The 13,886-nt window shown below is 45.6% G+C and overlaps 1 protein-coding gene across 2 annotated transcripts in view; it reads right to left on the reverse strand.

Moving 5' to 3' along the window:
* Positions 1-13,017, reverse strand: part of LOC137504280 (serine palmitoyltransferase 3-like) — a 169,451-nt gene extending 156,434 nt beyond the window's left edge. Inside the window, exon 1 of one of the 2 annotated variants that reach the window (XM_068232476.1) lies at positions 12,629-13,017. In XM_068232476.1, coding sequence (XP_068088577.1) covers positions 12,629-12,793 — 165 coding nt within the window. In that variant the 5' untranslated portion in view covers positions 12,794-13,017. Of the gene's footprint in view, positions 1-12,164; positions 12,314-12,628 lie in introns of those variants that run through there. The other variant, XM_068232477.1, reaches the window with a different exon arrangement.
* Positions 13,018-13,886: the final 869 nt, after the last annotated feature.

Below are 13,886 nucleotides of genomic sequence, written 5' to 3' on the forward strand. Positions count from 1 at the left end.
AGGCATCCATTACAAAAAAAAAAAAAAAAAAAATCCAGCTCACTTACCTTTAGAGGCTGGGGGGAGGGGGGTGGTAGGAGCACTTTTAGAGGCTGGGGGAAGGGGGGGGGGGGTAGTCGGAGCACTTTTAGAGGCTGGTTGAGGGGTCAGCACTTTTAGAGACTGGGGGTGTGAGTACTTTTACTTTTAGAGGCTGGGGGTCTGGAGGGGGGGGTTACAGCACTTGCTGCTGGGGGGGGGGGGGGGCCCTCGGAGCACTTTTAACCAGAGGAGGAGGGGGATCGGTGTTTGCCACAGTTTTACAATTTTTTTTAAAATAGAGGCTGTGGGTTGGAGCATTTTTACTTTTTTTTCCAATCAGAGGTTGGGGAATGGCAATGTTGAGGGGGGGGGGGGGGGCGCGGCAGATGAAGGATTGTACAGGGTTTGGAGAACTTTTTCTTTTTTAAAACAAAATGGAAGCTGGGGGGGGGGGGGGGGGGAAATTCGTTGGTCAGATCACTTTTACTTATTTCAGCAAAATATGGGGGCCTTGAACACAGAACAAGCTGAAAAGGCTCCATGTTATGTGACAGATATCACAATTCTGTCACAGCACTGCATTTATCATATGGTAGAGGTAGGTCTAATTATGTGAGGTAAAAGACATGCAAACACACACCTTATTTCACTTCAGAATTCATGGTGAGGTATTTCACTACTAAATACCACACATTTTTAGTAGAAAATTACCACATGAATTACCTCATGAAATTACATGAGGTAAAACTTTACTTAAACTACCAGAATTCAAAAGTTGATTTCCCTCATGAGGTAAACCCAATTCCATGAGGTATTGATTTACTAAACGCTACCAGAATTGAGCCCATTGTGTCCTTCTACTGAAATTGTAGAGGTACTGGGCGACTGCTTTCTCCTGTTCTAGCAGGCGAGAGAACATAAGGAGGGTCGAATTCCAGCAAGTTGGGCTATCGCAAATGAGGCATCTCACCGCAACTTGTTTCTCCGCTGAATGTCCGCAAAGCATGCCATGGCCGTGTAAGACCACCTGAAATGCCCACACAACTTCCAGGCCTGCTTCAGGACAAATCTTTGAATGACTAGATTCAGCACATGTGCCATGCAGGGTACATGTGTCAGCTTTCCCAAATTCAAAGCGGAAATGAGATTGCTACCGTTGTCACACACCACGTTGCCGATCTCCAGCTGGTGCGGGGGTCAGCCACTGATCGACCTGTTTGTTAAGAGCAGCCAGGAGAGCTGCTCCAGTGTGACTCTCTGCTTTGAGGCAAGACATGTCCAAGATGGCGTGACACCGTAGTACCCAGGGCCGGATTACCGACCAGGCAACAAAAGCAGTCGCTTGGGGCCCCATTCAGAGTCAAAGGGGCCCCATCAGCACATAAACCAGCCCTCGCCATCTTGTCAGCGGTGGCTGGATGGTATAATGGTTAAAGGGACTCTGAGCAGTGCAGTAACTATGGAAAGATGCATATCATTTTAAAGCTCTCTTTCTCCTCTTTCCAATAATATATAAACCGCCGCCCTATGCCTTTTAGTTTTCGTTATTTTTGCAGGTACTGCAATTTTGATCGCGAAAATAGTGAAAACTAAAAGGCGTAGGGTGGCAGTTTATCTATCATTGGAAAGAGGAGAAAGAGAGCTTCAAAATGATATGCATCTTTCCATAGTTACATTGTATTACACAGGACGACTTTTCTCCAAAGTCGGCAGCTCGATTCAGCACAATGCAATGAAATATAAGGAACCCAGGGGGATATAATTACAAACATCATGCCGGTAGGTGTGAGGATGTAATTAATTAGTTGTGGGTATGCTTAAAGGCATACCCACAGGCACTGCTCGGAGTCCCTTTAAGGCCTCTGCCTCTGACACAGGAGACCAGGGTTTGAATCTCGGCTCTGCCTGTTCAGTAAGCCAGCACCTATTCAGTAGGAAACCTTAGGCAAGTCTCTCTAACACTGCTACTGCCTATAGGGTGCATCCTAGTGGCTGCAGCTCTGGCGCTTTGAGTTCGCCAGGAGAAAAGCGCGATATAAATGTTATTTGTCTTGTCAAATGATGCCGTGCACTGCTGATTGTCTTCAGAGCCAGGCTCTCCTCCTAGGTCCCCCTCCTGCTATTGTGCGCTCTGCCACTGCCCACTCCTCCCTCCCTTCCCACAGAGAACCACAGCTGCAGCAAGAATGATAGCAGCAGATGGCAAACACTCACTCACCTATCCATGATCCAAGCGATAGAGATCCCGTCATCTGAAACCCATCTGTCTCTTCTACAGTGCAGCCGCTCGCTCTGAACTTCCTGATTCTCAGATCAGACAGAAAGTAGGAAGTAGTAATAGTAGTAGTAACAGAGCGGCAGCACTCTAGAGGAGACAGATGGGCGCCGGATGATGGGACCTCTATTGCTTGGATCGCAATAGGTGAATGTGAGTCATCTGGTGCTGTCATTCTCCCCCGCTGCGGCTGCCTTCTCTGCTGGACTATCGTATTCACTGGGATGGAGGCTGCATGGTGGCTGTCTAGTTTGGGAGGAAATCGGTTGTTCGGTGGTGGGGGTGGTTATGTAATTCTGTCTGGGGAATGGCTTCCGGTTTGGCGGTGTCCAGAGTTTTCTGCTATTGCCAGGCTGGAGATGCAGGGGGAAAGTGCTGCTGCTGTGATATCTGGCACCCTCTTCACAGGGGTGCCCCAGCCCCTGAGTGCTAATGTCCCAGCCATTCATCTCTCACTCTGCATTTTGCCACTGCTATTCCCTGCATTGTGCACCCACAGAGGAAAGCGGGCTGTTGCCCATAGCAACCAGTAGCTCGGCTGCCCCGGTGTGTGCGGCATGTTGCTGTGCATCTGCATCTTCTGCTTCTATTACGACATGATGGGGGGGCCCAAATCAGTTACTTTGCTTAGGGCCCTATTTAGCCTTAATCCGGCTCTGGTAGTACCTGCCATGCAGCATAGGCCCTGGGGAGCTGGGGCTGTGTAGCTGGAGAGGAGATCGCAGCACCAGTAGAGTTGAACTGCCACTCAGCCAAGGAGAAGGACGACAGCCAAGAGGATATAGCAGGAGGAGAGGAGGTGGCAGGAGGCCTGCCTGCAAGCCGTGGAGGTGTCACAAGTTGGTCCGCTGCACAGCCACGTACTCCCTGCTTGCCATCGATCACCAGGTTGACCCAATGGGCTGTGTAAGTAATGTACCTGCCCTAACCGTGTTTGGCAGACCAGGCATCCATGGACAGGTGGACCCTTGACCCAATGCTGTGTGCCAGAGATGACACCGCTTGCCTCAACTTCACGGTACAGTTTGGGTATAGCCTTTTTAGAGAAATAATTGCGACCTAGCATCTTTCACTACGGTGTCCCAATGGCCACAAATTTATGGAAGGCCTCAGAGTCCACCAGCTGGTATGGTAACAGCTGGCGAGCTAACAGTTCTGCTAAGCCAGCTATCAGACGCCAGGCAAGGGGGTGAAAGGTATGCACTGACTTGAGTAATACAATGAGCAGTCACACAGGTGCAGTTAACAGGTATGCACGGAGTGGTATATCATACTGCGTGCACTCACGTAGGTAGGTGGGTGCATTGAACACAACAGGCAACAGGTATGCAGTGATGGGTATTACAAATGTGCACCTGTCACACACAGACAGGTACCGGACAGGCACAGTGACACTGCGTGCACTCACGTAGGTAGGTGGGTGCACAGTGAACAGGTAGGTATATGCAGTGATGGGTATTACAATGTGCACCTGTCACACACACAGGCACTCACTGAATGTGCAGGGCATGGCAGTGGCACACACAGTAGGAATTACCAAGGCTGTCTATGCAACACAAGTGTCAGTAGGACACACACACACACACACACACACACACACACACACACACACACACACACACACACACACACACACACACACACACACACGATTAGCTCTCAAAAGAGCTGTTGAGGGGTGCTTTTTTAGCAATAAGAATCAGCAAGGAGCAAGCTGAGAAGCCTACAAGAGCCGCCTAAATAAGTTTTCCCAATGAGAGTCTGCAGCAGCTTTCCCTTCTCTCATTAATGCGGGCACACGATTGAGTCCAAAGCCTGATGCTGCCTGCCTATTATAAGGGGGGGGGGGGGGGGGGGGGAAGTGGCTCCAGGAGGGAGTGTAGCCTGAAAAAAACAAAAAAACGCTACACCAAAATCACTAGGCATGATTAGAAAATCGCTAGGCACATGCCTAGAATCACTCTGAAAAGAAAAAAAATCACTTCAAAAAGCGATGAGCGTTTTGTTCTGAGCCTGCGCAGTACAGCCCGGAGGACGTCCGATGACGTCAGCGCGCCGCCGTGAGGCGCATTTTGGAGCGCACAAGAAGCCGCCGGCCTGGCCCGGTCGGGCGTGCCAGCGGAGGCCACCGGGAGCCTGCGGAGCGGCGCCGAGGGCACCTCCTGCCTGCCACGGGCTGAAGGAAGCCCCAGGTAAGTGGATGTGGATTTTTTTTTTTTTTTAAGTGTCCCTGAACCTTCCCTTTAAGGCTTAAGTGTCCCTTTAAGCCATAGACTCTGAACACGCATGTTGATCAGATGTCTATTAAAAATCTGAGCTATTTTGGTGGTTTAAGGTGGATCTTCACAATGTTAGGAAGGTGATCTTAAAGGGGCACTACAGCGAAAAACTGTAAAATGTAAAATATGTGCAAACATATACAAATAAGAAGTACATTTTTTCCAGAGTAAAATGAGCCATAAATTACTTACAGTAGGTTGTAGAAATCTGACAGAAGTGACAGGTTTTGGATTAGTCCATCTCTTTATAGGGTATTTTCAGGGATATATTTATTTTCAAAAGCACTTAGTAAGGGCTGGGGCACACCGAGCGGGTTTTTTGGCGTTTTTGCAGCCGCTTGCGGATACGCTTGGTCAATGTATCTCAATGGGGTGGTTCACACCAGAGCGGGAGGCGTTTTGCTGAAACGCATACTCCCGGGGTGAGGCATTTTTTGGATTGCGGAGGCGTTTCTGCTTCCAATGTAAAATATAAGGAAAAACACAAACCGCTCTGAAAAACGGCAGTTCAGAGCGGTTTTCCAGGCGTTTTTGTTACAGAAGCTGTTCAGTAACAGATTTACTGTAACAATACATGAAATCTACTACACCAAAAACGCTTCACAAAACCGCAAAATGCTAGGTGAAACGCTACAGAAAAAGAAGAAAAAGCGTGAAAAAGCATTATTGTTTAAATCTTTTTTTTGGGCATATCCTTATAAAGAATAAAAGCCTTGCTGAGAATCCCCTATGAAGAGATGGACTAGTCCAAAGCCTGTCACTTCTGTCAGATTTCGACTGCCTACTGTAAGTCATAGCATTATAGGAGAAAAGCCATTTTTGGCTCATTTTACTCTGGAAAAAATGTACTTATTTGTATATGTTTGCACATATTTTAACCACTTCACCACTGAGGGGTTTTACCCCCTGAGCACCAGAGCAATTTTCACCTTTCAGCGCTCCTTCCATTCATTCGTCTATAACTTTATTATTACTTATCGCAATGAAATGAACTATATCTTGTTTTTTTCGCCACAATTAGGCTTTCTTTAGGTGGGACATTATGCCAAGAATTATTTTTTTCTAAATGTGTTTTAATGGGAAAATAGGAAAATGTGGGGAAAAAAATAATTATTTTTCAGTTTTCGGCCATTATAGTTTTTAAATAATGCATGCTACTGTAATTAAAACCCATGAAACGTATTTGCCCTTTGTCCCGGTTATAAAACCATTTAAATTATGTCCCTATCACAATGTTTGGCGCCAATTTTTATTTGGAAATAAAGGTGCATTTTTTTCAGTTTTGCGTCCATCCCTAATTACAAGCCCATAGTTTATAAAGTAACAGTGTTATACCCTCTTGACATAAATATTTAAAAAGTTCAGTCCCTAAGGTAACTATTTATTGTATTTTTTTTAACTGTAAATTTTTTATTTTTTTTTTAATTACAAAAAAAAAAAAAATGGGGAGTGTGGGAGGTAATGAGTTAATTTTATGTGTAAAAGTCATTTATTTGTATGTGAAAAATGTGTAGGGTGTAGTTTACTATTTGGCCACAAGATGGCCACAGTAACTTTTTGTTTTAATGCGACCTCCAAGCTTCCTTCCGGAAGCTTGGAGGAAGAATAAGGAGGCTGGACACGTGAGTTTTTTCTCACAATGATCGCGCTGCCCATAGGAGAGCAGCTGATCATTGCGGGGCTTAGATCAACGAACGGGAATGGATTTTCCCGTTCATTGATCTCTGGGCGAGCGGGCGGCGGCGGTTTTACTAGCGGCGGGCGGCGTGTTACGAGCGGGAGCGCGGGCAGCGTCGGGAACGCGGAAAGTACGTGTTTCTCCGTCCCTGGTTTTAAAGGATGGAAAAAGGGGCGGAGAAATACGTACGCGCGGGGGTAAAGTGGTTAAATTTTACAGTTTTTCGCTGTAGTGCCCTTTTAATGTTTAGGCTGATCAACGTAAAGAGAATAGAAAATCCAAAACAAACCAAAAAAACTCCACATACATGTATTATGGGGACAAACACGCTTCTTCTGTTATGCTAAAAGCAATCTGGACGTCAGTATAAGCGAGTATGAACAGAAGCCATCTAGTGCATGCTGGACTTCAACATGAATGCTCACCATGGCAACAGTATACAGTTGAGTCAAAGACTGAAGCCACCAATTCAAGCAGGTCACAATTTGGGAACAAAAAACAGAAGGGCAACAATTCACAATGCAGTCAGTTACGCAGGACGATTCAGACAGACTTCCCTGGGCAGCTAGGATGGTGTTTAACAAAAGACATCCATAACTCCCAACTGTCCCTCTTTGGGAGGGACAGTCTCTTTTTGAGAACCAAATCCCTTTGTCAGGACTGATGTACAGATCTGTGTAAATAAACAGTATGTATTTTTATACTGAAAATGTGTTTAACTGACTCATGCTGGGAATACATGGAGCGATCCGGCGGCTCGATTAGCTGCCGGATCGACTCCCGCGAGGAATCAATCCGCACGGTCATCGGACCTGTCGTGTTGGATATTCTCAATCGAGCCCTCAGCAGCTCCATTGATAAGGAACTATCGCTCCGTGTATGCCCACGGATAAAGCCCTATTTACACCATACAATTTTTTGTCCAATTCGATTCATTGATTCGATTCAATCCGACATGTCCGATCGGGATTAGATTCAATTCAATTCCCGATCGGACATGTCAGATTGAATCGAATCAAACAAAAAAAAAAAAAAAATTGTATGGTGTAGATGGGGCTTAAAGAGAGTCTGAAGCGAGAATAAATCTCGCTTCAGACCTCATAGATAGCAGGGCACGTGTGCCCCTGTTAAACCGCCGCTATCGCGCCGCTAAACGGGCATCCCTTCACTCCCAAATCCCCTCGTTTCAGCGGGGGAGCGCTTCCTGGTTGGGCAGGGCTAACCGCCGCAGCCCTGCCCCACGCGCGTCTGTCAGCACATATCTCCGCCTCTCCCCCGCCCCTCTCAGTCTTCCTTAACTGAGAGGGGCGGGGGAGAGGCGGCGATGCGCCGCTGATAGACGCGACTGGAGGCAGGGCTGCAGCCGTTAGCCCTGCCTCCAGGAGCGACCAAGTCTGCGACCAAGTGTCACAGTGGGGGGTTTGGGGGTGAAGGGACCCCCGTTTAGCGGCGCTATAGCGGCGGTTTAGCAGGGGCACATGTGCCCCTGCTAACTATGAGCTCTGAAGCGAGATTATTCTCGCTTCAGAGTCTCTTTAAAATGTTATTCACAGCAATTGAATGGAGATATTTCTTATTGTTAAATGTTTAAATGAAGAAAAACTATTGATAATAGAAAGGACCACTGTGGTTTGAATGATAAAACTACATCTTTTGATTCTTAATTCGTTGTGCTATGAATGATGAGGGGTGTGGCAGGGATGTGGTTAGAGGTGTGCCGGGGGCATGTCTTAAAGTGTCCCTCCTCTTAAAAAGTTGGGAGTTATGTATACACTTGGTTAGCTTAAGATTCTGATACATACTGTATTAATTCTTAATAGATGTCCCAGTCAATTTAATTCTATAAAGTACTATGAAAAAATAAAAACATCCAAAACAGTGAACATTCGATGGGATGGAATGTGGTCTGATATCTTTCCGGCTTTAAGGGCTGGAACCCAACAGAGCGATTTTTTGAGCTTTTAGGGCTCACTCACACTAGGAATCGCAAAAGGCTAGCGAATACCGCTAGCATTTTGCGGGCGTGAATTTTCCCCGATAAACGCAGAAAAAAAAAGAAATCACTGGACAAAGTAGCGTTTTGGGAGCAATCGCGATTAGCGGTTCTAGACATGCTAATCGCAATCGCTCCAGAAACGCCGGCAACCCGCTGCAGGTAATGAGTTTGCGATTAGCGATAATCACAAAACTCCCGCGATCGTGGCAGTGAGAGCACTGCCATTGACTAGGGTTGTTTTAAAACGCTAGCGTTTAGTGGGAACTGCGTGATTCCCGCTTAGGTGTGAACGGGGCCTAAGGGAGGTTTTGAAAACGCTAATGATTTCCCTAAATGCTTAGCTAATGTTAATGGATGAGCCAAATTCCACTGGATCGATTGCGATTACCAAAATTGCAAACGCATTTTTGAGCGTTAGCGTTTCTGCAAAGTATATAAAATGCTGACGGAATCGCTGTACAGAGAAATTTGCTAGCGTTTTTAAATTACTGTACGCTGTAAAAAAAAAATTGAATTAGAAAGGACCAATTAAACTAAAACCGAATTAAAAACGCTAATAGCAAATCACTACACAATCGCTGGCAAAAAGCTTACACCTTTTAAAAACTCTACCAAAATCGCCAGAAAACGCTCATTAAAAACCCTAGCTATTCCAATTAGCTATAGCGATGTGTAGTGGTTCCAGGCCTTATTGCCGTTTATGTCATTGTATGGGAAAATTTCCCTGACTTCCTGTTCTGACAGAATGTGGCCCAATCTCTCCAGCAGGTGCAATGTTGCCTTTTGTACAGTGGGTAGATGCAAGCGAGTCAGGTCACTTCGCCACCTGCACAGCACACCATTCAGCGCCCGATTTGGGCGTCACCATTGCAGCTGATTTGGGCGCAATAGCCCGACCCCGAATTATGTGTCCATGAAGACAAATGATGTACTGTAATCAGTAGGGGAATATATGTTATATTCCCTTAGATTACTTCGTGCAGGGAGAGCTGTCTGACCTGAACGAGCAACGCCGGAAACATACATATGGCTACAACCCCATGAATTCTGCCTTACTTGAAAAGACAGCTTTAAAAGTCCAGAAGCAGGGGAAAACATTTTAGTTTTGGACAATGCAATAAGAGGTTCATGCTTTTGGATTTTTATATTACGGTCTTGTGTCCCCATTTGTGACAATTTCCATTACTTCCTGTCAAGACAGGAAGTCTCCCACCAAGAGTGACAGAGACAGCAACACAGTTTTAATTTTTTAGTACATTGGTAAAGTCAATTACACACTGGAAGATGGATCAGGTAGACTCCGGTGACAAACTATTGTTCCCCAATCCAGCTTCCAAGATTGATACCGCAGAAACAAATGATGGGGCGAGAATAACCATTTAAACAATTTCAATAATTTGTGCAAGATTCAATCGGCATCTGAACGATCACTTGTTCAGCGATGCGTCATTACGCATTACAGCCATTCATTAAGCGATGCTACACAAAATCGCGAAAATGATCATTTGGCGGGAAAACGTCGCCCGAAAAAAAAATGCGTTGCAGTTATGGACCTTTAGAATCTCTGACTAGTAGTATGGTGGTAATTGCTGCCCCTCATTTCCGGTTCCTGCAACAACCATGTACCACATTAAAGCCACCAATCTCCATGGAGGTCACAGGGAGGATGTAAGGGAGCATCTTTACAAGGGGGTACCGACAACAAATGATGAAAAAGTTCTTTCCACATTTTTTAAAACAAACGTTTTCCCTAAAACTGCTTTAGAAACCCCTAATACAGGGATCAGGAACCTTTATGTCTGAGAGAGCCATAAACGCCACATATTTTAAAATGTAATTCCGTGAGAGCCATACAAACCGGGACAGCAGAGCTCACGTCCCTGTTGCCATGGTGATGTGTATACAGTTGATCAGACAGGTCTTCAGCGTCTCTTGGATTTCAGCAACATCAGCAATTTTCCCGAGAGCCAGACAGGAGAAATAGCTTGTACAATTAGCTAGCCGACTTGGGGGTTGATTCACTTTGTAGGACAAGATCCCCACACTTTGGCCCAATAGGCTGCCTGTCAAGTGACAGGCAGCCTATTGGGCCAATCAAGTGTGGGGATCTCATTCTACAAAGTCACTGCACCTGAAAGGGTCCAGAGTTGGACAATTTGAGCAGCCGTTCGTTTTAGGGTAGCACAAGTTAGTAGTGCATGCTACAGCAGTGGCGTACACTACTTTGAAAATGTTACTTGCGCTGCCACACTAAGCTGCGCTGCAACACTAAGCTGCGCTGCTTGAGCAGTGTAGCTTAGTAAATCAACCCCTACTGATTAGTCTGTGAGCCAGATGTAGCCATCAAAAGAGCCACATCTGGCTCCCGAGCCATAGGTTCCCTACCCCTGTCTAAGAGATTCTGACTCTTCCACAGTACACAAAACCGTATTTTTCCTGAAATAGGAAATTTTCCCCAAACAAAAAGAAACACACACATATACTTTCACACTATATCCATTGTATTGCACATCCAGCAAAATAGGATCGCAACACATGATCAAAAGTCACATCACACAGCAATTTTACCATTACTGTACTAGCACAGGAGCAGCACCGTCTGTTAACCAATTAGTGCCACACACGTTACCAGGTTAATGCGCGCTGCTATGGTAACATGATACCATAGCAAAACAGATTACTGCAGGTAATGCATGCATGTGTTAGTGGGTTAACAGCCCGTGCTCCCCCTGTGCTAGCCACGGTAAAATTGCTGCGCGTTCACTGCACATGGAAACTTTACCGGAGTTTAGTGAATCAGGCCCATAGTGTGAAAGGCGCTCAAAGCCCAAATGCATTCAGGAAAGCCCTTACTAGCCAGATGAATTTCCTTTGAAAGCACCTGTGACAGATGCAGGCCTAGACCTGACTGGTTGCTACAGGCAACAGCTCCCCTTTTAAAAATGGTTGTCTCCCTTTTTAGCCAAACTACCATCATGTGATCACTGCAGCCAATCATATTCTGCATTTCATCATGTTCCCCTCATTTGAAGAATAAAACAGAGCCTGACTGGGTGCCATAGGTAACGCCAGCCTCCTTCGAGGCACACGGAACATAAATCTCTGTCATAGAGTCAATGTGACTATGGGATTAAACATTAACACAATCATAAGGAAAGCAAACAAGCAAACATCTACAGAAACACGACAAACTGTAAAAGCGTGCTGAGATTCAGAATGAAACAGGGAAATATTTGCTTTACATGGGTTTCAATTCCACTTTATCGGAAGCGACACATCTTGTGACCGGCCAGCTTCATGGTACTAATAATGCAATGAGCAACGGCTAATTGCTATTTCAGTTGACAGCTCAAACAACAAAGCTGCATCTTTGTAGTGACGTTTGTAAACATTTTTCTAACAGGAAACACAAAGAGCATAGTGACCAGATCTCACAGTTCATCAGACAACTTCAAAGATTTTTTTCTAAAAGTTATTTGTAGGTTAGTAACATACATGCATTTATTGGCAATGCACAGAGCAGCGGTGCTGTAACCCATAGCAACCCAAAAAGCAGTGGTGCTGTAGCTCATAGTAACTAAAGAGAAGAGATGCTATAACCCATAGCAACCAAAGAGCAGTGGTATTGTAACCCACAGCAATCAAAGAGCAATGGTTCTGTAACCCATAGCAACCAGATCAGTGGTGCTGTAAGCCATAGCAACCAAAGAGCAGTAGTGTTGTAACCCATAGCAACCAAAGAGTATTGATGCTATAACTCATAGTTACCAAAGAGCAGATCACAGTAACCAAGAACACTTGTGCTATAAACCATAGCAACCAAAGACAAGAGATGCCAAAGCCCATAGCAACCAGAGAGTGATTGGTGAATCTATCAACCTTGTCGACCATACACCATACCACAAAACATCATACCTTGGATCTTTTGTAAAAGATGTTTGTTAAAATCTTCATAGACAGAAATATTTTGTCACAGGATTATTATATACTTAGAACACAATACAAAAAAAAAGTAGCGATGCAGTGTTTTATACTAGGGCCCAAAAGGGCAGTGATGCTGTAACCTACAGCAACCAAAGAGCAGTGATGACGTAGCCCATAGCAACCAGCAATCTCAGCGTTCATCAGCTTAGAGCACTCAGGAGAATGCCATGATAACGAAAGATGATCGCTGATTGGCTGCTGGGAGGTGCTGCACTCACTGGGACAGCAGTAACTACTATTTGAGCAACTGAAATTTATAACCAAACAGCTAGCAGATAAACCAATGGAATCAGTTAATTTAGGAGTTTCTATAAAGAAACTTCTCAGTGCAGTGAGTGTAATGATCAGAGCTCTGATGAGGCTGCACAGGGGAGATCAGACAGGCTGCCTCTCACCTGGAGTGTCTTGGAGAAGCCGTTCTTCTTAGATAATCCATTCAGCTGCGCCTGGAGAGTCTTGTGCGTCCCATTGCAGTGGGGGGCAGCGGCAGGACTGGTGGGCTCCGCCATGGGGATCAGGGCAGCAGCAGCAGGTAAAGGTCCCTCATTAAGCAGATACATGGAAGAGAAGAGCGGCCACAGGTAGCCAACGAGTGTGTCAGGCTAATCACGGGGAAGGGTGTGGCGACACAGGGAGGAGGAAGAGGACTAGCCCTTCCTTATCATCCCACATCTCTCTCTCTCTCTTCTTTCTCAATGAGCTTACCAGTCACCTTTACAGTCGATGCTACAGTATTACGGGCATGGGAGTCTGTATAGCAACAGGTAGACATCCTCAGCTGCAGGCTGCTTTCCGGACAGAGCTGGCTACATAGGGAAGTGAGGAAAGTGTATTGGGCAAGACACACGTGGTACGGTGGTAACATGCAGGAGCTCTGAAAGTTTGTTCCTGGAGTTGTCTTACAATTCAACATTATGTTTTGAGCTGGGACCCACTTGCAACCACAAATTGCTAGCGTTTCTTGCAAGTGGCCTGACTAGGCGATCGCGTTTTTGTATTGTGGTGTTCGCCAATTGCGTTATTCCAGTGAATGAGAATCGCAACGCAATTGTTGGGAAAATGCTACATGTAGCACGTTTGCGATCGGTGGAAATCGCAAATGTGCCACAATCGCTACAGTGAGGCCTTGTTCACGTTGCATTCGGCTCGTGTGTCCGTCCGCAGTGGGCTTTTTTAAAGTGTTTTTGTGGGCATTTTTGTAAGCGCTTTTGCAGAGCGCTTCCGTCTTTTGATCCAGAAAAAAATACGGAAAAAATAAATACAATGCCGAAGCGATTTTGTGAGTGTTTTGTGTTTTTCTTATGCCTTCCATTGAGGCAAATCGCCTCAAAAATGGCCCAAGCACCGCTTTTCGAAGCGAATCGCAAACAAACCACTCTGATATGAACTCTCTGTTAGGCCTGGAACCCACTGAAAACCGCAAACGCAAAACGCAACCGCTAGCGTTTTGTCTGAGCGGTTTGCAAGCAGATTCATGCGCGTTTTTGGTCGTGTTTTGCAACATTGTATTTTTTTCCCCAGCGAGTGCCTAGCGTTTTGCGTTTTGCGTTTTTATCCTGATTGGTCCTGTGAATTATTTTTCATTTTGTTACAGTGTGCTGAACCGCAAAACGCTAGCAAAACCGCTCAGTTTAGGTTTTGCTGAGCGTTTCC

The sequence above is a fragment of the Hyperolius riggenbachi genome, chromosome 4 (genome assembly GCF_040937935.1).
Source record: "Hyperolius riggenbachi isolate aHypRig1 chromosome 4, aHypRig1.pri, whole genome shotgun sequence".
NCBI lineage: Eukaryota > Metazoa > Chordata > Amphibia > Anura > Hyperoliidae > Hyperolius > Hyperolius riggenbachi.